Source organism: Neofelis nebulosa, chromosome 2, assembly GCF_028018385.1.
Source record: "Neofelis nebulosa isolate mNeoNeb1 chromosome 2, mNeoNeb1.pri, whole genome shotgun sequence".
Lineage (NCBI taxonomy): Eukaryota > Metazoa > Chordata > Mammalia > Carnivora > Felidae > Neofelis > Neofelis nebulosa.
The window spans coordinates 198286692-198312176 of record NC_080783.1 but is presented as its reverse complement, the minus strand read 5'-3'; the positions used below and the strand labels follow the sequence as shown (position 1 = coordinate 198312176).

The window sequence follows — 25485 nt, the reverse complement described above, 5'->3', positions numbered from 1 at the left end:
GTGGGGCGCCCTCCACTGAAGCCGAGGGGAGCTGGGTGGCCATTCCGGTCCCTGGGGACTCCTACTCGGGCCTAGCAACGTGAGCCCCGCCCAGCGTTGCTCAGCAACGTCCCTTGAGCCCAGCAACCGCCGACCACGCCCCCTAGCAACAGCTAGCCTAATCCTTGCTCCTGGCCGCCTCGGCCAAAAGAAAGGCGAGGGAAGGGGCTTGTGGACTAGGGCCAAAACGTGGGTGGAGGTCGTGTTGTCCGGTCCCCGGCCTCAAAGCAGCCTGCAGGATTTCGCTGTCCACCTCTAGCCCTCTTCGCTGGGTGAGGTGCTATAGGGCCGCGTCATCACGCCCATTTGCAGGGGGCGAAACTGACTCTCCGAAAGGAAGTTCCAGCCGACAGTCCAGAGGTTATTCTTCCCTAAGTGACCTGAGGAGGCAGCAAATGCTCTCCTGTCTCCCTGGAAGGAAGCCCTGGGCCTGGGGGGAAGGAGTTCACAGCCATCTTCCCCTTGACCTGCCCCAACTGTGTTAGGAAGATGACCCGAGTTCCCGACTCAGAATCAAGCTGCAGGTTGCATAGTAATTTGTGTCATTTACATATAGCCCGGAGGCTGTGGCGCTCACAAGCCCGTCGGAGCCCGTAAAGTTACCAAAGGAGCCCCGCCCCCTCCCCCGGTTCACAAGTCGGGTCTCCTCTCCTCTCTCCGCACCTCCCGCTCCTCACCCCCGCACCCTCTTCCAGTCCCTCCGGCTAAAATTCCATACCTCGCCCCGCCCCCAGCTCGTCCTCCGGTCCAGCTAGCCCCGACCTCCATCCCTAGGCCGAGGGCCCCCTCTGCTGTCGGCCGCGGGTAGGGCAGCAGCGAGCTCATGGGGCCAGAGAAGAGGGGAGCTCCCAACCAACGCCCCCATCCTTCCCAGTCCAGCCCGGGCCCTGAGCGAGGCTGATGCATGAGTAGACTTTCAGAGGGATGGACGGGGTACACCCCTTAAGGACTGGGGGAGGGGTCGAGGAGGACGGAGGGGTCCTCCCAGAAGTTCTCTCCCCAAAGCCAGGCCCTGCCTCTTTGCACTGGGCTAAGCAGCCAGAGGGCAGCTAGTTTCCAGATAGGTCCCCAGACTCCGTTCTCCCAGAGATGCGTTACAATTGTAGCTGCTGTTAGGAGCTCATTCCAGGCCCCAGGCAAAGCAGCACCATCCAGCCCTCACACCAGCCTCCAACCCCACCCTGAATGCCCAACCCCCTCCACTCCCAGGCTAAGACCCTCTTTCTCCTGTACCAGTCTCTGGGGGGGTTGGCAAGAGGCACAGTGAAGAGTCATCCTATATGGATCTCCCAACTTACCCAACAGAGACACACAGACATGCAATCAGACATACATACATGCAGGTGCACCCACATGCTCACAGGCACATGCACACATAGAGACACTCACAGAGGCACACAGACACAGACACATGGGGAATATGATGGTACCCGACTATCCAAATGAAAAAAAAAATCCTGGTAACTGAAAAAAATATTTTTTTTTTTGGTAACTACAAAATTTACATTGCAACTTGCTCTCCTTTTTCTTCCTATCTCTAAATGCCTATGGGGCGCCTGGCTGGCGCAGTCGGTTAAGCGTCCGACTTCAGCCGGGTCACGATCTCGCGGTCCGTGGGTTCGAGCCCCGCGTCAGGCTCTGGGCTGATGGCTCGGAGCCTGGAGCCTGTTTCCGATTCTGTGTCTCCCTCTCTGTCTGCCCCTCCCCCGTTCATGCTCTGTCTCTCTCTGTCCCAAAAATAAAAATAAAATAAATAAAATAAAAAAATAAATGCCTATGCCCCTTCAAAAGCCTCATTTCTCTCTCCCCCATCCTAGTCCTGCCTTCTCTCCCATCACTTCTTCCTCCTAGTTCGGAATACTTCCCAGAACCCACCATGGCAACAGCTGTGCCCAGGGGCACAGTGATGGTTCAGGATCTCAAGACAAGCAGCTGACAAGGCTGCCCTCTCCCTCCCCAGCACTTTAGCTCTGCTACATCTGTGTACAGAAACTCAGACGCACCTGCCCCGACCCATACCAGGTCAGGCCCAGGGTCCCTCCTGACCAGCCAGAAGATGCAATCTGACCTTTGCCAAACTCTTTATTGAACCAAAAATCAACACCAAGCAGACTGCAGAACAGAAAGCTCCAAACAGCTGACCCTCCCTTTCTTCTGCCCCTCTCTCCCTGGAACAGCTCCGGATTCAGCACTGGGGAAGGAATCAAAGACTCTCCTCTGGTGGGTAATGAGGGTCAGGTCTCTCTGGGGAAGGAACACTCAGAGCCAGCTCCATCTGTAGGACCCAAAGAGTCAGGAGCTGGGCTTCGGGGCTCTGGAGCTCCAGGGGGCTGACCGAGTAGGCCGACAATTCCAGGGGCTGCAGGGGACAGGGCAGGAGTTGGGGCAAGGATCTCCTGGCCTGGGGACCTCATTGAGGCTTGGAGCTGACGGCTCATGGACACCAGGGATTCAAGATGTTGGAGCAGGGCCTGGTGGGGACAGGAGGCTCTGTGGAGGTGCCGGCCACGGCCAAATGGTACTGCTGAATAGGGGTGCCTGGATTGGCACCGGCCTGGCTTGGGGGGCCACTGCCCTCGCCCGGGACTCTGCCAGGTCTCAGGCTCTTCCCACAGTCTCCCCCTGCCTCTGGGTGGCCTCTCCCAAGCACAAATTCCCCTTGGAGCCAGGCTGCTATTGCCCTGGTTCTGCTGCAGAGTATCCCCTGGGGGATGGGACCCCTTTGGGGCCACATTGGGACTCCTGTGCTCGGACTGGTAGCATCTCATCTCCACTTTCCTGTTGAAGGAGACCATCTTTTGAACCTTCCGCCACAGAGGTCTGGACTCTGCTGTGTCCGGAAGCCCTGCCTTGGGGAGCAGCACAGCCAGCACCAGGCTTGAGTGAGCGGCTTCCAGGCCTGGGGAAAGAGGAAGCAGAGAGACTCAAGGCCTGGTAGGAGAGAACACACCATCCCTAGAAGCTGCATTGTGAGTGCAGCAGTAGGTCTATGGTTAGGTGCCAGGAAGAGCTTTCCAGCAGCGAGATGGGGGTCCCTGTAAGATGGGGGTCCAGTGAGGAGGAGGCTGAGCCCATCTCAGGAGAGTCACTTTCAGCACGGGAAAGGGCTCACCTGCCTGCGAGTGGGGCAGTGAACCACACTCTCGCCAGGAAAGGCAGCCCAGAAAGGCCAAGTGCTCTGCCTGGGAATGGGTACAGTGTACCCATTGACACCCCACCCCCACCCGAGGTGCTTTACGGGAGCCATGCCCTGGAGATACCCTCCTGGGCACAAAGGCCAACCTTGGCCTAGGGTAGCGGTGGTGAAAACATCCCTCCTTCCAGTCTCAGGTGATGTTTTGGTGGTGAAAACATCCTTCCTTCCTGTCCTTAGACGATGCTTTCAGTCGATTGTTTGTGGGTCCTGCCTCTGTCCCGCTGTGTCTGCATGAAAGTGGCTGTCCCACGAGTTTCTATTCAGGACGCCTAGTTGAAGGGTCAGTAGGTGTTGTGTTCAAGAACCCTGTTTCTGCAGCCAGGCTGCCTGGGTGTGAAGCCTGGCTCTGCTCCTCACTGGCTGGGTGACTCTGGACAAGTCATTTGCTTTCTCCCTACCTCAGTTTCCTCATGTGTGAAATCAAGAAACTGACAGTTACCATTCTGATGGGGTTATTGAACTAGTGTAAGTAAAGCTTTTAGAACACTGTCTGCCACACAGTAAGCAATATATACGTATCATTGTTGCCCCGCGTGCCCGTCTCAAGAGTTCCCTTCTGAGATGTGCCCTGCCTCCATGGCCACAGAGGTGACTGTCAACAATGCCCCATCTGGTCCCAGATGAGGGGAGGCAGGGACCGGCACGGGCATCAGGGCACTCACCGGGGCCTCCCAGAGAGCGCAGTCTGGCGGGCAGGGGCTGGAAGGCAGGCAAGGGCAGCAGGACCATCCCCACGTGTTCCACGGCTGCCAGGCCATGGCGCTGCTTATTGTTGAGGTAGGAGTAGAGCAGGCGGCAGTTCTGGGTGTCCCGAGCCCCGTGTGGGCACAGCCTGACCACACAGATGTCCTATAGTTGCAGGAAGGGGAGTGGCTTTTGCAGCTGCCATCTTTTCCCCCTGAGAACACCCCTGGTCTCACCCAAGCCCCCGAGAACCCCGTGAGGATGTGTGTCCCCACTTTCCAGAGGAGGAACCAGAGAGACTTGCCCAGGGTCACAGAGCGTCTACAATTATAGTGGGAACTAGACCCAGACACCCCAAACCAGGCCCCTGCCCTAGAGGAGGAGAGAGGGGAAGCACAGGGCTAAAGGTCCCGGGCCAGAAGGCAAGGGGGTGCCCAAGGATGGCAGTTACCTTGGCCTCGGCTGGGCAGATGTTGGCCAAAAGATCCCAGACAGTATTGGAGGGAATGCAGCCTGCTGAACGGATCACTTCGGGCAGGGCCTGGGGGCAGGTAGGATGGCCAGTCAGCCCCCTAGCTTCCCACCCACTTAGGGTACACTCAACACCAGCCACCACGAAGCCACAGCCTTCAGTGAAGAGGACGGGGACAGGCAGTACACCAGGACCCCAAGAAGGTCAGTGACTGCCCAGGAAGCCCCGACTGCCCCTGAGGCCTACAGCCTATCCTGGCCAGGCTCCTACAGCTCCTCAGAAGCCCCTTCCTCCCTTCTTGAACCTCCCACCCACATCCAGTGGTTCAGCTGATCATTCAGTCACTCAACAATCACTCCTAAAGCTCTCCCCTGGATCAGGGAAGCACCAGACTGACTCCTCTCCCAGGGCCCTCTTGCATTATGCCTTGGGTTACAGGGAGTCCTTGACCCATGTGTGTGTCGGCAGGAATGGGGCTGGCGTCTCATTTGCCCCATGCCTAGTACAGTGCCAGGCACAGAGAGGGTCCCAATGCCTTGTTTTAGAATGAGGGAGTGAAAGAATGAATGAATGAATGAATGAATGAAAGGGGTTGTGGGTAGCTGACTGGGCTGGCCAGGGTGGGAGGGAGACCCTGGAGAGCAGGGCTGGGGTACCATGAGGAGCCGACAGCTGTTTCCAGAGACCAGCTGGGCCTTGGCCCTGAACCGCTTGATGGAGAACATGTCCAGCGCTCCCTCCCAGGGCGGCTGGCTGGGCAGGGCCTTTGTGGGCCCGGCAGGCATCTGGAGCCTAGAGAGAGGGACAGAGAGACAGGGCCAGGCAGAGCAGGTTATCAGGACCTCCCTCAGCATCTCCCTACTTTTCAGAGAAGGTCCTGTGTTCCCGGTGTGTATGCTGGAACACTAGTCCAAGCACGGCCTGGTGAGGGGGAACCGGCAGACTGCAGCGACTGGTTCCAATGTACCGATGAGGAAACTGAGCCCCACAGCAGAAGCAGGATTTGCCCAAGGCCATAGACAAAGAAAAGTCCACGCTGTGTCTGCCTCCCCAGCAGGTGGCCTCCCCCACTGACCCTCTCCCACCCCCCGCCCCACACCTGTCCTGGAGCTGTGTGGGAGGCTTCTCCCTGGTTTGGGGCATCGCTGGAGAGGACACCAGGGTTGGGCTTGGGGTTCTCTGGAAGACACTGTCCCCTATCCTCCCAGTGGCTTTGAAGGAGGCTGGCAGTTCACACGAGGGCTTCCAGTCTACAAAGAACAGAGGCAGAAGCTGAAACAGGAGCAGGCAGCTAGATGAAGCCAGGCCAGGGCTTTAGAACCAGGCTTTGACCCAGGTTCTCTTCGAGGTGACCTGGGACACAGATATGCCCACCCTGCCACCTTCTCCCCAGGCCATGAATCCCTGCTGCTGCTGAGCCCCACACTCAGCCCCAGCCTGCCCACCACCCCTGCACCCATCCCATGCCCCCGCCCCAACCCATGCAGATGCGGCAGCTGGGGTCCAGGAAATGGTGCTCATGCTGCTCCGTGGTGTCCTCGTACTGCTCCGTGGTGTCCTTTGACGTGGCAGGCAGGGCCAGTGGGCTACTGTCTACGGACACCATGGGTCCCTAGGAGGCACAGTGGGAGAGAAGGGTGGGCTGGGAAGGCGCTAAGGAAGTCAGCAGCTCTCCAGGACCAGGGAGCCTCAGGGATAGGGTTTCATTTTTCCAAATAAGACGTTCTTTTACCATAAAGGTACTAAGAACTTGTTAAAGAAAATATAGAAAATTCGAAAATTACCAAAAAAAAAAAAAAAATCACCTCTTGTCCCACTCGTCAATGACAGTAATTGGTATTCTGGGTATTCCTTGTAACAGTTTTTCTATACCCAGGGCTTTGGGGGTTCTTTGACTAAAATAGCTGGGATCAAATATTCAACCTGTATTCCCACTGTGTCCACGAATGATCGCACACGGACCATACACACTGTGGACCGTCGTGTACACATCTCCTCTATCGCTGGATGGTGGGATCATTCCCAGATCCTCACCATTACAAACAGTACTGAGGACATCCTTATGCAGAAAGTATTTTCCTAAACTTTCAACTATGTCCTCAGGACAAGATTTTAGAAGCAGAGGACAGAATCAGGGAGAATAAACATTTTAAAGGCTTTCAATGCCCACTGCCGAATCACCTTTGTCCCTCATAATAGAAATGGCTTTTTAAAAAAAAACATTGTTTTGGGGGCACCTGGGTGGCTCAGTCACTTCAGCGGCCGACTTCAGCTCAGGTCATGATCTCATGGTTGGTGGGTTCGAGCCCCCCGTCTGAGCTGTCTGTGCTGACAGCTCAGAGCCTGGAGCCTGCTTCAGATTCTCTCTCTCTCTCTCTCTCTCTCTCTCTCTCTCTCTCTCTCTGCCCTTTCCCTGCTCACTATCTCTCAAAAAAATGAATAAACATTAAAAAAAAATTTTTAAAGCACAAATATTGCTTTAGGAAGATTTTTAAAGGTTTTTTTAAACTCTATTCTTGCCTTATAAACCACCTCCAGAGTTGTACCAAGGCACAGGCTTTGGAGTCGGGCAGCTTCAGATCACAGCCCCCCATGACCAACTAGAGTGACCCCATGACCAACTAAGTGACCCTGGGCAAAGGGCTTCAGGGTCCTCATCCAGGAAACTGGCATCACCTACCCTGTGGGTCACTGTGAGATCTGAATGAGGCTCTGTTTGTAAAACGGGCACTTAGCAGGTGCTCGATAAGGAGTAAGATGTGATTCTGTGTTATTCTCCCCACCCCTTCTCTGCCTCTGTCTCCCTATCGAGCACTTCTTTCCTTCAGTTCCTACCTCTATGCTTGGGTTCAATTTATTCAGAAAACACAGGCTGGTTTGGGTTGGGGACTCCTTCCTGCACAGGCCGCAGTTCTGGAGGCTGGCCTGGTTATCGGTTTGCAGCGGGTTGGGGAGCGGGAGTTTTCATCTGTCATGTTCACTGCCATTTCCCCCATGAACAAGGCTCAAGGGGCCTGCGCTGTCCATCCTGGACACGTAGCTGATTAGAGTCGGGTGAACATCTGACCCACCGAACACCCAAGCAGAGCCACAGGGGCCTCCCGAGAGTGACTGAACTAAGCCAGGGGGGCGTTCTGATCATCTGCGGGAGCTGAGCTGATGAGTTCACTGATTTCAGGGCTGCCGAGCCACCATGTCGAGCCCCATGCAAGACGGAGGGGCAGAGGGGAGGAAGGACAGGAGGGACACGAGGACGGAGCGGATCCCCGGCGACAAGAGGGGCTCCAGATGGGTCTCTGCCTGCCCGGAGCAGCGCTAAGCCCTGCCACGCCACCGGAGAGAGCAGGGCTCTGTCCTCCGAGAACAGTCCCAGAACAGCCACTGCCTCAGGGCAGCCCTCCTGTTTCCCAACCAGAGACCTGGTGGGAATGGCTGAGGTTGGGAGAAGCTGCAGTGTTAAGACTTAACCACCACTCGCGTGGGGCGCCCTGGCGTTAGGCCGGAAGGAGGGGACCGGTGCCGAGAAGGCCCGGACAGGCCATGCCAACAGGTCAGTTCCACCCCGCGGAACTGCGGTAGCGACCATCTCCTCGCTCACCAAGCGGACCCTGGGCCTCACGGTCATCAGGTGACTTGCTCAAGGCCACCCAGCTGCTGAGGTGAGCGGTGGGACCCTGGGCACGAGCCCCATCAGTGCCAGGTCAGGCTGTCGCTTACCATCAGATCCTCCAGGGTCAGTGTCTGGTCCCCGTCCCGCAGGATCTCGACTTCACCCTTGTGGGTCAGTTTGAACGCCGGGAGGCTGCACGGCTTCTTCTGTTGCTGCTCAATGATCTCCAGGCCCTGGTGGGGGCCAAGCTACCCTCACTCAGCCAGGTGAGGAGGTCTCAGGCCCCCAAGGTATTCATACTCCTCCCACATGGCCCCTCTTCTGTGGGTCCCCTTCCTCTCCCTTCACAGTTCTGCTTCCACCATCCCCCTTCCCTAACAAGCCCTCCACCCTCAGCCCTACTGCTCCCATATTCCACTCAGCCACCCTCCAAACTCAAGCCCTGCGTCCTCCAGCAAGCCTTCCTGAACTTCACCTGCTCCTACAAGTCAGTTCTGCCTCCCACCGGACCCTAGCTTCTGTCCTGGGAAGAGTACAGTGCAGTCCAAGAGTGCGGGCTCTAGAGCACCAGCTGGGTCGTTACTAGAAACCCTCAAGGCAATGTGGTGCTGGCCAAGCACTTCACTGCTCTGAGCCTCGACGTCTCTGTTTTCTAGGAATTAAATTAAGAGCATTAGGTTAAACAGTGTATGCAGAATGCTCGGCTGGAGCCGAGCTCACAGTAAATGCTGCCTGTCATTCTTATTGCTCATCAATGTCATTCTATCTGAAATGTTTCCTGGAAGCCTGGAGGAGGTCTCATCCTCCCTGGAAGGGCTGGCTTCATGGGCGAGGGCTCCATGCCATTGCACACGGTGCTGCACTTCATTGGGGTCCCATACGTCATGCGGCCGCCATCTTGAAATTCTTAATAGTTGTTGAGCAAAAGGCCACATGCTTTTGTTTTGGACTGTACCCTACAAGCTACGTAGCTGTTCTGCTCCTGGTCCCCCACAGGCTCCTGCACAGAAGTTCAGCCTACAGTGGACAGAGTCACCTAGTGGATTCTAGGTGAATCTAATCAGCCCAGTGTCTTCCAGAACAGGGGCCTCAGCACCCCACTCCACCCCACTGGCCTACTCCCTAGATCAGCCCCCTCTCTTTCATGGGCCACCAGCAAGCATTGTGCAAACATTCCCCAAAGCCGGCTCAGTGCCCACACCTTCCAGGTCCCTGAGCAGCCCCCAGGAAGGGAGAGAGACACAGACACAGGGTATACGGGGACATGACTGTGAAGCGTGAGGGCTGGGGGGGTCCCTCGCCCAGCCTGAGGCACCAGGAAGACTTCCAGCCTTTTTGAGGGCTTCTGAGGCTGAGATGGAAACAGAGGAACCCCAGGGGGTCTACCCCCATCTATGATGGATGACAATCCTGGATTCCAGACTTCAGACCATCATCCCCAGTACCCCCACCCCTGCCCCCAGCTCCACAGAAAAGCAAGTGGAAGATGACACCTCTCAGGGTGTCACCTCTCTCAAAGCTTTCCACCCCTAACCCCTTTCCATTTCTGCCTCTTTTCCTTTTTTTTTTTTTTCGGTGGACAGAGTCTCTTTGACTTTCTCCCTGCTGCCCGCTCTTTCTTTCCACTTCCTCCTTTCTGTGTCTGTCTGTCTCGTGCTCCCTGTATCTCATTCACTGTCCACCTCCTCACTGTCTCTGTCCTGCTACATCCTCTCCCCGTGTCCCTCCCACATCGCCTACCCTGACTTGACCCAGCCACTCACCCTTTTCTCCTCCTGGTCCCGCCAGCGGGCCAGCTCTTGGGGGGCCAGCTGGGTTGAGCTCATCCGCACCAGGCCGTGGGGGGTGACATCGCCCTGAAGCACTTTGAGAAACAGGTCCTGCAGGGGCAGGTGGGGGGGGCTGCACCACACTGCTCCGGAAGCCCCCACCCCAACATCCCACCAGGGCTTCCAGCCTCCGAGGGAGGGTGTGGCCTAGCCCAAAGTGCAGCTCACCGGATTGCGGGGGTCACGCAGGTTGAACAGCAGGCTGCGGTACTTGGTCTTGTAGCGGCAGTTGGTGGCTTGTGTCAGGTCGAAGAGGGCTGCCTCAATGTCAGCAGCGATGCCCCCCACCGCCTCCTCACTCAGCACCAGGTCTGGGAGCTCCCGGAGGCTGCGGGAGGGCAAAGGTGGGGCCATGACTCTGAGCAGGTGAGGAGAGTATGGAGCAGGGTCTGGACCGACTGCGCTTTCTATCCTGGGCATTTTCCTATATATACACACATTTATTCTCACCCCAGCTTCGTAAGGAAGCAGTGTTATCATTCTGCACTTACAGATGGGGTGAGTGAGTCTCAGAGAACATAAGCAGCTTGCCCAAGGCCACACGATCAGTGGCAAAGCAAGATCTGACTGCTCAGCCCGCGCTCCATCGTTGGCCAGTGGAACTGGGATGGAGAAAGCCTGGGGAGAAGGGTAGAGCATCAGTCAGGCAGGGGACAGAGCCCTGGCCCTGAATATAACACGGACTCTGCCACTGACTTGCTGTGTGGCCTTGGCAAAGTTCTACCCTCTCTGAGCCTTGGTCTCACCGTTGTAAGTGAGAGCTCTGGGCTCAGATCTGAGATGCTCCCAACAAAGGCTCACCACGTCTGGAAGCATTTGCTGTGGGTGACAAGCACAAGGACATGAGCAGCAGCAGTGGTTTCATGGGAGAGCATGACCCTGAAGCCAGAGAGACTCGGGTTCAAATGTCAGCTCTCCACCGGCTCGCTGTGTGGGCAAGTGACCTCACGGCTACAAAAGGGGGTTAGTCATACATTCAAAAGCCCTGACAACATGGCATGGAACCTGGGAGGTGAGGACAGCTGTGAGGATATCATGGAAGTCAGGGGAGCGGCGAGCGAGGCCTTACCGACTCCACAGCACCTCCCGCATGGCGTGGACCACAGTGCCCCGTACCCCGATATCCAGGGATAGCTTCTCCTGTTGGGGCTGAAGCTGAGCTGTGGGGAAAGAGAGTCACAAATTCCCGTGGGATTCTTAGGAGCAAGGGGAGGGAGCGACTCGATGCTCAGTCTCAGGGACCTGAGATGTCTGGGATCCAGCCCCAGGCAGCCAGTCCTCTGGTGAAGGACTCAGGTTGATGGGAGCAGGGGCAGGGATGACAGGGACAAGTTCTAGCAGGGGCTGGGGCCAGAAGCTGGGCATGAGGCCCCGCCACACCCCAGCAGGTCCCTAAAAGACCAGCTGCTGCTAAGGCCTCCATGGCCCCTCACCTGAGTCCTCCCTCCAGTCTGGTTCAACAGGCTCCTCCTCTTCGGGCTCCCCTGGGCCTCCCTGGAGGGGAGGGGAGAGGAACTAAGGCCACACTCTGGGAGCAGCCTCCCGGCACCAGGGGGCCACTGCTCCCCCAGCCACCTCCCCACCTTCTCCCCAGTGGGCAGGAGAAGCAGCACTCACCCCAGGCCATTTGGCACAGGCCTCCTGAACAGGAGCCCCTTCCTGCAAGAGAAAGAGGATATGGAGAAGTGGGGGGGGGGGGGCCTGAGGGGAAAGGAATGACTCCTCAGATGGCAGAAGAGGTCAGAGGCCACCAGAAGCCCATGCTGTCCCTCCTGAGGGTGGGGGCTAGAAGACCTTACCCGCCTGTCGGCCAGGAACAAAGGTCAGTGACTGCCCCCCTCTCCAGATGCCCTGGAGGCTCAGCCCCCACCCCTGCTCCCGTCAAGGTCCTGAATTCAGCTGTGCAGGAGAAAGCGCGCACAGGCCCCACTAGCCAGGCAAGTGAGGGTCTCACCTGTCTCTGGCTAGTATGTTCTGTGTGACACAAGCAAGTCACCCCATGTGTGTGGGAGGCAGTGACATCTCTGTGAAGCAGGGAGAAAAATCTCAGCAGGGAGTAGGTAGCATTGCCTGTGTAAAGAACCTGTTCTGGGGCGCCCGGGGGGCTCAGTCGGTTAAGCGTCTGACTTCAGCTCAGGTCACCATCTCACGTGTTCGTAAGCTCGAGCCCCACCTCCGGCTCTGTGCTGACAGCTCGGAGCCTGGAGCCTCCTTCGGATCCTCTGTCTCCCTCTCTCTCTGCCCCTAACCCACTCATATTCTGTCTCTCAAAAATAAATAAACGTTAAGAAAAAGAAAAAGAAAAAGAAAAAAGAACCTGTTCCGTACCTGGCATCCAGTGGGGCCTTGGGCCACGGACCTTTCCTTCCTTCTGGACCTCTGGACAGGTGATACAGAGCTGGCCTCCATCATGTTCTCCAGAACCTCCAGCTTTGGATGTTGTGGCTTCCCTGCCTGGCCACAGCTGATGGCCCCCAGGAGATGGACCACTGCCCCGGATCCAAGCTGCAGGGGAGGAAAAGCACTTCAGAACTGAGCAGCGGAGGCCCTTCGGAGGGCCCGTTTCACACTGTCACTCTCCCCTATGGCACCGTAAGCCAACATGAGGACAGAGAATATGTATGTCCTGGGCCCGATGGCTAGAAAAGGCCTGACGCAAAGTAGCATTCAAGAAATGTTTTGCTGACTGAATGGCCTCTGTCCCAGGAGAGGAGCCTGTCTTCATTCTTATCCTTTCACCTTCCCTCCTCAGCCCCAGCCCTTTATGAGTATCTCAAGGTGCAAAATGGATTTGGGGCTTCTTACGAGCTGTAGAATCTATCCTGTTCCCCTTTTTACTTTGGCTGCCAGGAAGCTCAGCATTAACTTTGGGTCCAGCAGTTGTACCTTTCCGGGACTGGTAGAGAGTAGAGGTTGTCATACCAAGATTTCTCCTTCTCTTTCCCCTTTTCTTTCTTACTTTAGGCTTTTATTCCATTACAAGTATGTTTGATTTCTTCTAATCTATTGCAAACCACGGAGAACTATTGTAAAAGCAGATGTGTCTGAAATCTAATCTTTGAATGAATTATCACGAATGGTCAGGTTCCAAAGTGTGGGGAAACTGGAAGTCTGAGGTTAAGCATCGTAGGGAAAGGGGAGTGCTACAAGGCCCTGGAGGACAGCAGGCCAGGGGGGCTGGGATTGCCTCTAGTGTGGAGGATCCCTCCCACCCCACCGAATGTGAGGAGAGGGAGGAGGAAGAGCAGTAATAAAAAGCAAAAACCTACGTAACACACATGCTTCACCCCATGGGGCATTTTCATTTCCTCCTTGGAGAGAAAGGATGCAGAGATTAGGATTCAGAGGACCAGTGACCCCACTGCAGATAATTCACAAGAAGACACTCACACAAAGGTGTGAAAGATGTTCAGTGTTCGCCAGATTAGCAAAAAACAAACAAAAACCCCGAATGAGTACCCTCCAATGTCCGTCAAAGGGGGAATGGTTAAGAAACCGTGATACAGCATACTATGGATTCGAAGTGGCCATTACAAAGAGTGAGTCATGGGCACCTGAATGGCTCAGTCGGTTAAGCATCCGACCTCAGCTCAAATCATGATCTCATGGCTCGTGAGTTCAAGCCTGGCATCATGCTCTCTGCTGTACAGAGCCTGCTTCGGATCCTCTGACCCCCTCTCTCTCTGCCCCTCCCCTTGTGCACACGCTCTCTCTCTCTCTCCCAAAAATAAACATTAAAGGGGCGCCTGAGTGGCTCGATTGGTTAAGGGTCCGACTTCGGCTCAGGTCATCATCTCACAGTTCGTGGGTTCGAGCCCAGTGTTGGGCTCTGTGCTGAAGGCTGGGAGCCTGGAGCCTGCTTCGGATTCTGTGTCTCCTTCTCTCTCTCCCCCTCTCCCACTTGCACTGTCTCTCTCTGTCTCTCTCAAAAATAAACAAACATTAAAAAAATTAAAACATAAAAAAATCAACATTAAGAAAAAGAATGAGTCAGAATAAAAACTTCTAGTTTTTCGTCAGAGGCTTATAAAGTAGCTGCCCCTGAAGAAAGCACATCACACATGATCTTATTAAGGTCTCAGATCAACACCATGAGGTATGTACTATTTCCATCCCCATTTTACAGATGAGGAAAACTGAGGGTCACAGAGGATATGAAAAGTCCCACAACTACTAAGCAGCACAGCGAGGGATTAGAGCCTGTGTCTGTCTAACTCAAGCCCAGGCACTGAACTGCTGCTCTATGTGGACAGCACTGACAGATGTGGAAAGATTCGTGGAAAGATGTCAAGGCACAGAATTTGGAGGAAAAAAAAAAATAGGTTACAGAGCAGTATCTATTGCATAAGCCCATTTATGTAAATACATATTTATAGACGCATAATGGAGGTTATCTCTGGGGAATGAAATTCCAGAGGGACTTTCACTTTCTGCTTGTAGACACTTGGGTATTTATGTGACTCAAAATGAGCACGTATTTCTTTTATAATCAGAAACATATTTTTTAAATATAAAAGCAAGTTTAGAACAATGCGTGTAGTGTGCTACCATTTGCGTTAAAAGCGAAAGAATTTTTAAATTTGTGTTTGCTTGAATCTGCATAAAATATCTCTGGAAGTATCCACAAACCTAAAAACAGAGGCTGCCGGTAGGAAAGGGACAGGGAGCTGAAAAGGAGACTTTCCACTTTTTTTTTTTTTTTTTTAACCATGGGAATGAATCAGCCTTTCAAAAAAGTAAATTAGAAAAAGGGGGAGGGGGGGAAACGGGACATCTGGGAAGGAAAGCAGGAAAGATATTGAGAACAGTCCTCCCTGGCTTAAAACTTTTGGCCTGGCCCCTGTCTCAGGGGTCTGTACACCCGCATACTAGACTCCAGAACAACAGGCAGCTGAATCCAACCAGCAAAGAACTTTAGATACTGGATTTATCAGACTAGAATACAAAATACATGTAATATGTTTAACCAAAGAAAAGAAGGAGTCAAATATATGAGTGAAGGGTAAAACAATATTAAACAATAACCAAGCAGATTTGGTTGGAAACCAAACACAACTTCTGGAAATAAAAACATAATAACCGTCAGAATTTAAGACTCAGTATCTAGATGGGGTGCCTGGGTGGCTCAGTCGGTTAAGCGTCTGACTCTTGATTTCAGCTGAGGTCATGATCTCACGGTTCATGGGTTTGAGCCCCATTGGGGCTTTGTGCTGACAGCCTGGAGCCTGCTTGGGATTCTCTCTCTCCCTCTCCCTCTGCCCCTGCCCCACTTAAGTGCGCTCTCTCTCTCTCTCTCTCTCTCTCTCTCTCAAAATAAATAAACATTTTTTAAAAACCCAACTCATGGCGCGCCTGGGTGACTGAGTCAGTTAAGTGTCCAACTCTTGGTTTCAGCTCAGGTCATGGTCTCATAGCTCCATGGGTTCGAGCTCTGCATCAGGCTCTGCACTGACACCGTGGAGTCTGCTTGGAATGCTCTCTCTCCCTCTCTCTCTGCCCCTCCCCAACTCGCGCTCTCTCTCAAAGTAAATGCATAAACTTAAAAAAAATTTTAGGGGCGCTCGGGTGGCTCAGTCGGTCGAGCATCCAACTTTGGCTCAGGTCATGATCCCACCGTTCGTGTGCTGACAGCTCAGAGCCTGGAGCCTGCTTCAGATTCCGTGTCTTCCTCTCTCTCTGCCCCTCCCCTGCTCACACACACCCACTCTCTCTCTCTCTCTCTGAAATAAACATTAAAAAAATTTTTTTTTTTAACCCAAGTCATTAAGCTCACTACAGTAATAGATTAGAGAATAAAAATCGTATGATTACCTCAAAAAATGCCGAAAACATATTTGGTCAAATGTATTGTCTATTCAGAATAATGAGCAAATCAGCAATAGAAGGGAGCTTCCTTAACTTGATAAAGGGCATGTTATATAAACACATGGCAAACATACTCTGGTGAGATGACCACATTTCCTGGAAAGTCCGGAACAACACAAGGGTCCCTATTAGCATCGCTTCTTTCCAACATTACATTTCTTCTTGAAAAGATTTTTATTTTGTAATTTTTTTTTTACCATTTTATTTTTAAGGAACCTCTACACCCAACGTGGGGCTCGAACTTACAACCCCGAGATCAAGAGCTACACACTCCACCAACTGAGCCAGCCAGGCACCCCTAAAAAAATTTTTTTTAATACATCACAAGTGAAATAATAGATAAATTAGAAAATTAAGAATTTCTCCAGCAATTCTATCTCCCTTCAATCCCACTTTGATTCAACTGCCACTTCTCAGCAGAGTAGACACAGAAGAATTGAAAGCACAGACTTGAACAGATATTTGTTCCGAGCAGCATTATTCACAATAGCTGTAAGGTAGAAACCATCCAAGTGTCCACGGACAGATAAACAGATAAACAAAATGTACTCCAGGCAATACAACGGAATATTATTCAGCCTTAGGAAGGGATGGAACTCTGATACATGCTTACAGCATGAAGCTTGGAGACATTATGCTAAGTGAAATAAACCAGTCACAAAAGGACAAGTATTGTGCAATTCCATTTATACGAGGTACCAAGAATAGCCAAATTCATAGAGACGGAAAGTAGGACAGTGGTTATCAGGGGCTGGGGGAAGAAGGGAATAGGGAGTTATTACTTAACGGAATTTCAGTTTGGGAAGATGAAAAAAGTTCCGGGGATGGATGGTGGTACTGACAGCACAACAGTGTGAATGTAACTCAAAGCCACTGCGCTGTATACGTAGATATGGTGAACATGGTACATTTTACTAAAATAAAAAAATTTTTAAATAATGAAGAATTTCTGTCCATCAACAGATACTATAAGGCAAGCAAAATGTGAGCAATATTTTGGAAGGATACAGAACATAGAACTGACAAAAGGATAGTATCCAAAATATATCAAGAACTCCTACCGATCAAAAAGGAAAAGTTAGGGGCGCCTGGGGGGCTCAGTCGGTTGAGCGTCCGACTTCGGCTCAGGTCATGGTCTCACGGTTTGTGAGTTCGAGCCCCGTGTCGGGCTCTGTGCTCACAGCTCAGAGCCTGGAGCCTGTTTCAGATTCTGTGTGTGTGTGTGTGTGTGTGTCTCTCTCTCTCTGCCCCTTCCCCACGTGTGCTGTGTCTCTCTCCGTCTCTCAAAAATAAATTTAAAAAAATTTAAAAAAAATTTTTTATAGACAAAGTATGGAAACAGCCCAAATGTCCATTGATGGATGAATGGATAAAGAAGATGTGTTTGTATTACTCGGCAATCAAAAAGAATGAAATCTTGCCATTTGCAACTACGTGGATGGAACTGGAGGGTATTATGCTAAGTGAAATTAGTCAGTCTGAGAAAAGACAAAAATCATATGACTTCACTCATATGAGGACTTTAAGACACAGAACAGATGAACACAAGGGAAGGGAAGCAAAAATAATATAAAAACAGGGAGGGAGACAAAAGAGAAGAGACTCATAAATATGGAGAACAAACAGAGGGTTGTGGGAGGGGGGATGGGCTAAATGGCTCAGGGGCATTAAGGAATCTACTCCTGAAGTCATTGTTGCACTATATGCTAATTAATTTGGAGGTAAATTCAAAAAATAAAATTAAAATAAAAAAATAGAATCACAGAGATATAAGTACAGAGATTGTATCAGAGAATAAAAAGAGAAGAGGCATGGGGCGCCTGGGTGGCGCAGTCGGTTAAGCGTCCGACTTCAGCCGGGTCACGATCTCGCGGTCCGTGAGTTCGAGCCCCGCGTCAGGCTCTGGGCTGATGGCTCGGAGCCTGGAGCCTGTTTCCGATTCTGTGTCTCCCTCTCTCTCTGCCCCTCCCCCGTTCATGCTCTGTCTCTCTCTGTCCCAAAAATAAATTAAAAACGTTGAAAAAAAAAAAAAAAGAGAAGAGGCAAGGAGGATACATTGGAGGCAATAGTAGAAAGGGGACAAGTGACTTTTACCAGGTGTCTGATGGGAGTTTGGGATGCTATGGTTCGTCTTGATGGAATTATCCAGGGGATCTGTGGCTCTTGGGATCTGTCTGGGCTAGACTTAAAGATTTAGGGGCGATGTATTCTCCCAATTAGAGCACTCAAGTAAAAGTTCTACCATAATAGAGTTTGACAGAGTTAAGAAGTATAATCCCACCATATGTTACCAAGAAATCTTACTGGACCTCACTGTTCTATCTTTATTCTTGTTTTCCTTCTTCCTTTTATTTTTTCTTTTAACAAATCACTTTGAGGGGCACCCGAGTGACTCAGTCAGTTAAGCGTTTAACTTCAGCTCAGGTCACGATCTCACGGGTTGTGGGTTCAAGCCCCGCGTCGGGCTCTGTGCTGACAGCTTCGGAGCCTGGAGCCTGCTTCGGATTCTCTGTGTGTCTCTCTCTCCCTCCCCTGCTTGTGCTCTCTATCTCAAAAATAAATACTAAAAAAAATTTTTTTTTAATTTTTTATGAAGGAAAAGTTAAACAACCAAAACAAAAAAAATTTTGGCAAAAGACTTAAGAGGAATGGCCAAAATGTATGCAAAGATTCTCCTTAATATAGGGAAATGAAAATAAAAATTGAAACAACATTGAGACACTAGAGCATATTCCCACGGTGGCAAAAATTGAAGTCTGATGATATCAGGCGTTGGTGCAGATTTGGAGCCACTGGAATTTATACACTGCTGGTAGGAGTATAAACCGTTTTAACCACTTTAAAAAACATCTGGCATTGTTTAAGGAAAGCTGAAGACGTGTATACCTTATAACCTAGCAATTCCACTCCCAGGAATATTCCACGGAGATACTCTTGCTCATACGTACCCAGAAACATACACAGAACTGTTCATCATAGCAGCACCAGATGGAACAGCAAAAAAATTCAAACAACCCAAATGTCCATATGGAGTCAATAAATAAGTCATAGCAATATTCATGCAGTGGGACACTTGCTGCCAACATCTAGGATCTGTATAATCTCGGGGAAATTGCTTAATCTCTCTGTGGTTCAGTTTTCTTATCAGTAAAACAGGGATAATACCAGTTATCTACTTCACAGGGTTGATGCAAGGTTCTTAGAACAGGGCCTGGAACACAGCACGCTGTCTCTGTCAATGCTGATGTTAAGATTCCCTACGGGCGCCTGGGTGGCTCAGTCGGTTAAGCGTCCGACTTCAGCTCAGGTCACAATCTCACGGTCTGTGAGTTCGAGCCCCGCGTCGGGCTCTGGGCTGATGGCTCAGAGCCTGGAGCCTGCTTCCGATTCTGTGTCTCCCTCTCTCTCTGCCCCTCCCCCGTTCATGCTCTGTCTCTCCCTGTCTCAAAAATAAATAAATGTTAAAATAAATAAAATAAATAAATAAAGATTCCTTGGCTCATGCCCTGAGAGATCCCTTCCGGGTACTCGACCACACTCAAGCTCTCCACTTCCACTCAAGCAATGTTGTCCTTGCTGATCTCCCCACCTCACTCCTCCCCTCGAGACCCGACCCCATCTACTGCTCTACTCCCGTAACACTCCAAGCTGCCTCCTGCCTCTGTACTTTTGCCCATGCTCTGCCCTCTTCCTGATATGTCCTTCTTACCCTTCTCTGCCTGCTGAACACTTACTTCCTTTGCCCAGACCCAACTCAGGCAGCCCCCTCTTCCACCCTACCCTACCTCAAACCCTCCCACCCACCATTCCCCAAGGTAGACTCAATTGCCCTCTGGGTATCTAAGGTCTGCCGGGCCTCAGTCCCTACCTCTGGTTACTTGTTCACCACCCCCCATTGGACCATGAGATCCCTGGAGGAGCTCCTCTGCTTGTTAAACAAATTATAATAAAGTCCCATAAAAATCCAAACCCCATAGCCTGGCTCAGAGCACAGGCTCTGGAATCCCACGGGCCTGGATTCAAATACTGGCTTCACCACTTACTTGCTGTGTGACCTTGACTGAGTCACTTAACTTCTCTGAATCCCGAACAGGAGTATTAACACTCATATTTATTTATTTATTTATATTTACTTATTTTTGTTTTTATTTTTTTAAAGGAAACTGGTTTTGGTTTTTTGTTTGTTTGTTTGTTTTGTTTTAAGGTTGACTTATTTTTGTGTAAGAGAGAGAGAGAGAGACAGAGCATGAGTAAGGGAGGGGCAGAGACAGAGAGAGACACAGAATCTGAAGCAAGCTCCAGGCTCTGAGCTATCCGCATAGAGCCTGACGCAGGTCTCGAACCCACAAACTGCAAGATGGTGCCCTGAGCCAAAGTCAGACACTCAGCCGACTGAGCCACCGAGGCGCCCCTTAACACTAACTTTTAATGCTGCTGGGAGGATTAAATATGAGACGGTAACGTCATGTGAAGTTCCTGGTATGCAGTAAGCACTCAGTAAAAAAAAGAGCTGTTCTTAGGCTACCACCTGCTAGAAAGACAGGCTCCTCTAGCACACATCCCGACACTTGGAAGCTGCAGACAGCGCACCTGAGCCTGGACACCTGGGTGGGGCCAGAGATACCTCCCCGGTTCTGGCGAGCAGAGCAGGGGGGCCCTGGCAGAGCTGCCCTCCCCACATCACCTGCTATTCCATCTGCAAAGCGGCTCCAGACCTCACTGGCCAGGAGCTCAGGACAGAGCCCCTGTATTTCACACCAGAAGAACACAACACAGCCAGCCTCTCATACGTGATTCCCATTTCATAGAGGAAGCCACTATGACTCAGAGAACAGACATCTCCCATCGCAAGTGACCCTGTAGTGCGAAGCAGAGACTAATCTCGAACCCACCTGTCAGCCCCCAGCGCGAGCCAGGCTGCCTCCAGCAGAAGGTGCTAGGTCACTGCAAGGGTCCCAGACCGGCTGGACTCTCTGCCCACGCTTGCCTGCACCCCACTCAGCCCTGACCTCAGCCACCCATCCGTCCCTGTCACAGCCTCCTCTCAATTCTTGGCCTGAAGCTGGGAACCAGTTGCCATAGCAACGGGTTGTTTGGGAAGCTGTCCGGCTGAGTCAAGGATGGGGCCTGGAGGGGGAGGCAGCTGTGGGCTGCTTCCAGTCAAGGCAGGTGGGCACCTGGCGCCACCACAGAGCTCAAGCAAGCCCCTCAAAACGCTTCAGGCCCCGGAATCCTAATTCTGGGCATCTGGCCCAAATAAATCACCTGAAATGGGGAGAAACCAGATGCACAGGGACGTTCACCCCAGCGTGGCTTAGAACAGCACAGCACTGTATATGTCAATGATAGGTACGACTTTGGAGTGTTTACCTTGTACCAGGCACTGTGCTAAATGCCAAACACGTGTCACCTCATTTGCTCCTCACCGCCACCCTATCAGGTAAGTACTTTTAACACCCCCCCTTTTGCGGATGAGGAAATAATGCTCAGAGAGGTGAAGCCACTTGCCTAGGTCGTTCGGACAGTGGCAAAGCCAGGACCGGACGCCAGCCTGTCAGCATCCAGGCTTCGTACTCTTAACTACACGACGGCAGTCGGAAATGAGAAAAGGAAGTCCCAGCCCATCCTCTGGTCACACCAGCGCCTGTGGCTGTGACAAATATGTCTGCAGCCTGCTAGGATACAGGGCTCAGGGAAAGCACAGATTCAACAGAACAATACATACCGACTTGGAAAGATCTCCAAACGCTATAATGCTTGAAAAATAAACAAAGCACAAATCCCAGAACAATGAAGCATAGTATGAGCTTATTTATATGTGTGTAATAGATAGATGTAGATGTTCATAAAAGGACACTGGGGGGGGGGGGACTCTAACCGTTAACAGCGATTATCTCCAGACGAAGGGCAATGAGGCCTGAAAGCATTCAAAGGGACTTCCTCTTTCTGTGTTAACAAATTAATTGCGGGAAAAAAATTTTTTTTCTTTAAGTAAGCTCTACACCCAACGTGGGGCTTGGACTCACGACCCCAAGATCAAGAGTCGCCTGCTCTACCAACCGAGCCAACGAGGCAGCCCCACTGTGAACATTTTTTTAAATACCAAAAAAGCCGAGTTATACATCGGACATGTGATCCCGTTTCTAGGTAAAGAAAAGATATGTACGCACAGGAAAAAGACGAGAGGAAGGACATCGCAAAAAGTTGGCATCGTGTTTTTTTTTTTTCTTATCTTCTGTGATAAACACATGCATTTTTTTATTAAAAATTGTTTTTGAGCGATGTTTACAAAAACGAGGTAATAGCATTCTAGTGCAATTGTAATACCAAATAGTGGTATGTCACACAGCAGCTCATGTGCTCCTATCCCAGTTTTCCTAATTTGCTGTTTGGCCCTGAACTAGTCATTTCACCTCTCTGAGCCTCAGTGTCCACATCAATAAAATGGGTATACATCAACAGCCCCTACCTCATAGCGTTGTTAAGAAGATAAAGTGCTTAAAAAAAAAAAAAAAAAAAAAAAAAAAAGACGACGACGATAAAGTGCTTACCAGCACATGGTAAGCAGGCCAGATACCATGATCAACAGGGAAGCCAACGGGGAAGCTGCACAAACAGACAGTATGGTGAGCTCTCAGGGTTTATACACTGGCTACGTCAATCACCAGAGGTGGGATCTTGGGCCAGTTACCTTACCTCTCTAGGCATCATGGGAATATTAAATCAAAAGTACCTACGACACACAATACATATTCAATGAATGTGATAAAACTTCCACTATGTAAGAAATATACACCAAAAGCAGGAGCGTCACCTTCTGCCTTTGGTGTAGAAACATGTTAGCTATGATTATTAATAAAATAACGATTATTCTAATGAAAGAGCAATGGAGAGAGAGGTAGTGAATACGGGGGAAAATGGCTGGGCATCGACTCACTGCGTGAGATTGGAGGAGTTTGTTAACTGCCCCGAGCCTCAGTTTCCCCATCCGGAAACATGTAGCTAATGCCCATCTTTTAGGGTTATTAACACTAGAGCAAACACAAATTTAACCTACATTAAGTAATTTACTTTGTGCCTTACGCTGTGCCAGGCGCATTATTTTACACCATCATCTCACGTAATTCTTAGAACAACCCCTATTAAATTGGAACTACTGGGGCGCCTGGGTGGCTCAGTCGGTTGAGCACCCGACTTCAACCCAGGTCATGATCTCCTGGTCTGTGAGTTTGAGCCCCGTGTCGGGCTCTGTGCTGACAGCTCAGAGCCTGGAGCCTGCTTCCGATTCTGTGTCTCCCCCTCTCTCTGCCCCTCCACCACTCATGCTCTGTCTGTCTCTCTCAAAAACTAAACATAAAAAAAAATACATTTAATTAGAACTACTATCCCCTTTTTACAGATGAGGAATCTTCAGCTAAAAAATATTCCAAGGCTACTCAGCTAGGAAGTGGACAGAGGCAAGATTTAAACCCAGGACTCACCAACTCCAAAAGATGTCAGCAAATGTAGTTCATCTTCTCTTTCCTGACACGGTGGGTCTCAGTTTACTCATATATAAAATGGGCATGAAGGATAATGTCCATTAAGAACCTCTGTAGCTTACCTCTATTAAACTCCACCGCCAAGCATGGTGTGTTAAGACTGGCCAAGCCCTTCCTATCCCAACCTCTCAGACTCAACTTACCAGTTTGGGGAAGCTTCCTGCGCTGGATTCCTCTGGCTGGTCCCAGCTGGAGTTGTCTGTGCCCCGGTGCTGGGCATGGGGCATTGGGCCCCTCCTCAACCTCCTAGCACACTTGGATCTTCTCTGCCCCACGGATGGGCCTGAGCGAGCTTTGCTGGCTGCAGGCTCCAGGGAGCTGGCGGGGGCGTCGGCGGGAGCAGGGAGTCCTCGCCCCAGCCTCCCTCTGGACTCTGGCTGAGCCTTGACATCTAGCTCCTCCTGGTTGTGCGAGACAGCAGGCCCGTCATCACAGCCGGCCCCGACTATGCGCTCAGCTTCTTGCCACTCTGTGAGAGCCTTTCCAGGCACTTCCAGGCATAGCACAGAGCTCTGTGGAGGATCCCGGGCAGCTGGCCCGAGGGACAATCCTCCGTCCAGCAGTGGGACCCCGACAGGGTCGTAGGGGCTCACTGGCTGGGCCCCATTCCCCACAGTGGGCAAATGTTCAAACTTCTCAGTCCCCGAGACACATCCCACACAACTGCCACCTGGATCTCCAGGCCCAGACCCAGTGTCCTTGGGAGAGAGAGGACTGCAAAGGTCTCCCAGGGACTCCCAGTCAGCACCTGGTGGGGGGCCTCCCACACACTGGGGGTTGTCCCCACCAGGGGACCACAAGAAGCCCCCCTCCCCACCTTCTGAGTGGGCCTCACACTTCCTGTTTTCCTTTCTTGCCCCCACAGGGGCTGGGCCTGGTGAGAATGGCAGGCTCCTTTTGGGGGGCTCCTCTTTGCTCAGGGTGGGGCTTCTCTCATCACGCCCTGGAGAACTCCCACCTCCTCTGGCCTCTCCTGGCTGGGGGCAGCTTGTCTCCTCCAGCCCCGCCAGCCTCTCCCTGCCAACCAAAGCTCTCTCTGGGAGACCCACAGACGTGCCATGAGGATTCCCGGGCCGACTTTCAGCTAAGATGTCGTGCAGAGAAACCTGGAGCCTCTTGGAGGCCCGAGTCCTCCCCTGAGCAGGCACTATGGGCAGCTGCAAGTGGAGCCCAGGGACAGGCACCAAACCCTGGCTTTGTCTCATGGCTCGCAGCTCCAGGACCATCAAGTGGGCCTCCGCCTCCAGGCTGGCCCCAGGAGCACCCCCAGCCTGGGAGCCGGCACCTCGATGGGTCCTTCCCCTCAGGACCCTTTTCCTGCTGCCAGCCCAGACATGGGCCCCAGAGTTCACCCCTGGCACGCGTGGCCTGGGGCCTGACATGGAGCTGGCTTCTTCCACATCCTCCTGGAAAAGCCCACGGCTGTTGAGACTGAGGGCAGGGTCCTCTGTGCTGGAGCCCTCTGCAGCCCCCTCCTGAGACATGTCTGTCCACTTACAGGGGCCCAAAGCAGAACGCAGGCCCTGTGAAGAGACAGAGGAGACCCCATCATGCTGTCTGGCCGCCAGCCCATTCAGGACACCAGGCCAGGGGGAACCTGGGGGACAGCCTCCCCTCCAGGTGGAGGCCCCAGGGGCCCTGCCGACTCTGAGGCCTGGCGGCCAGAGGGAGACAGCACCCAGCGATATAAGCACCCCAGCAGGGCCTGGAGCCCCAGGTGAGGGAGGGGAGGCCCACCATCAAACCCGGTTGAGCGACAGCGACGCTTCAGGGCTTCCCATCTCCGAGAGTTCACGCTTTTGCTTAACGGGGCTGGAGTAATAAAAGTGCCATTTCTTAATCACCTACTACGTGCCTAATTTCATTTCATGCCGGCAGCCACAGGTGAGGAAACTGAGACACGGGGACGTTTAGCGACTCACCAAAGGTCAGGACACGCAGATAGGGGAGGAAGAGCGGGGCTTTCCCTCCTCCCCCCCCCCCCCCCCCCCCACCCAAAGCCCAGCTCTAAACCACTGGGCAATGAGCAGTGAGTGGGAATAACTCCCTTCCCACCGATCCCATTCCAGTAGATACGACTTCCAGATTCGCAGGCCTGACCTGGACGGTCCCCCACGGCCCAACGCGTCCAGAAGCTTTCACCTGGGCTCCGCGAGCTCCCCCTCCCCGGCTTCCACCCCCGGACTGGGCAGGAGCTGGGGTCACGTGAGGCTGGGAGCCCCGGGTGAGGGAGGGAGGCGGGGCCTCTG

At 52.3% G+C, this 25485-nt stretch overlaps 1 protein-coding gene and 1 long non-coding RNA gene across 5 annotated transcripts; one reads left to right on the top strand and one right to left on the bottom strand.

The window, feature by feature from the left end:
- The first annotated feature begins 19 nt into the window (after positions 1 to 19).
- Positions 20 to 4696, top strand: LOC131505116 (uncharacterized). 3 transcript variants are annotated; one of them, XR_009258276.1, is made up of 4 exons: positions 20 to 399; positions 2217 to 2259; positions 2827 to 2973; positions 4512 to 4696. It is a non-coding gene; the product is annotated as an uncharacterized LOC131505116 (long non-coding RNA). The 3 variants fall into 3 exon arrangements; XR_009258275.1 differs by lacking the exon at positions 4512 to 4696 and adding an exon at positions 3639 to 3690; XR_009258277.1 differs by lacking the exon at positions 2827 to 2973.
- SPOCD1 (SPOC domain containing 1) lies at positions 2104 to 25409 on the bottom strand. Of its 2 annotated transcripts, XM_058718258.1 has the most exons (16): positions 25337 to 25409; positions 23380 to 24759; positions 13100 to 13141; positions 12159 to 12335; positions 11448 to 11489; positions 11264 to 11324; positions 10900 to 10990; positions 9999 to 10158; positions 9765 to 9881; positions 8109 to 8234; positions 5871 to 6003; positions 5491 to 5641; positions 5048 to 5183; positions 4371 to 4460; positions 3898 to 4084; positions 2104 to 2938 (listed from the first exon to the last, which is right to left on the bottom strand). In XM_058718258.1, exons 2-16 carry the CDS (start codon positions 24718 to 24720, stop codon positions 2274 to 2276), a joined length of 3519 nt encoding a protein of 1172 aa, XP_058574241.1. In that variant the 5' UTR covers positions 24721 to 24759; positions 25337 to 25409; the 3' UTR covers positions 2104 to 2273. The 2 variants fall into 2 exon arrangements, with proteins under 2 accessions (XP_058574241.1, XP_058574242.1); XM_058718259.1 differs by lacking the exons at positions 13100 to 13141; positions 25337 to 25409 and having other exon boundaries at positions 23380 to 25194.
- Positions 25410 to 25485: the final 76 nt, after the last annotated feature.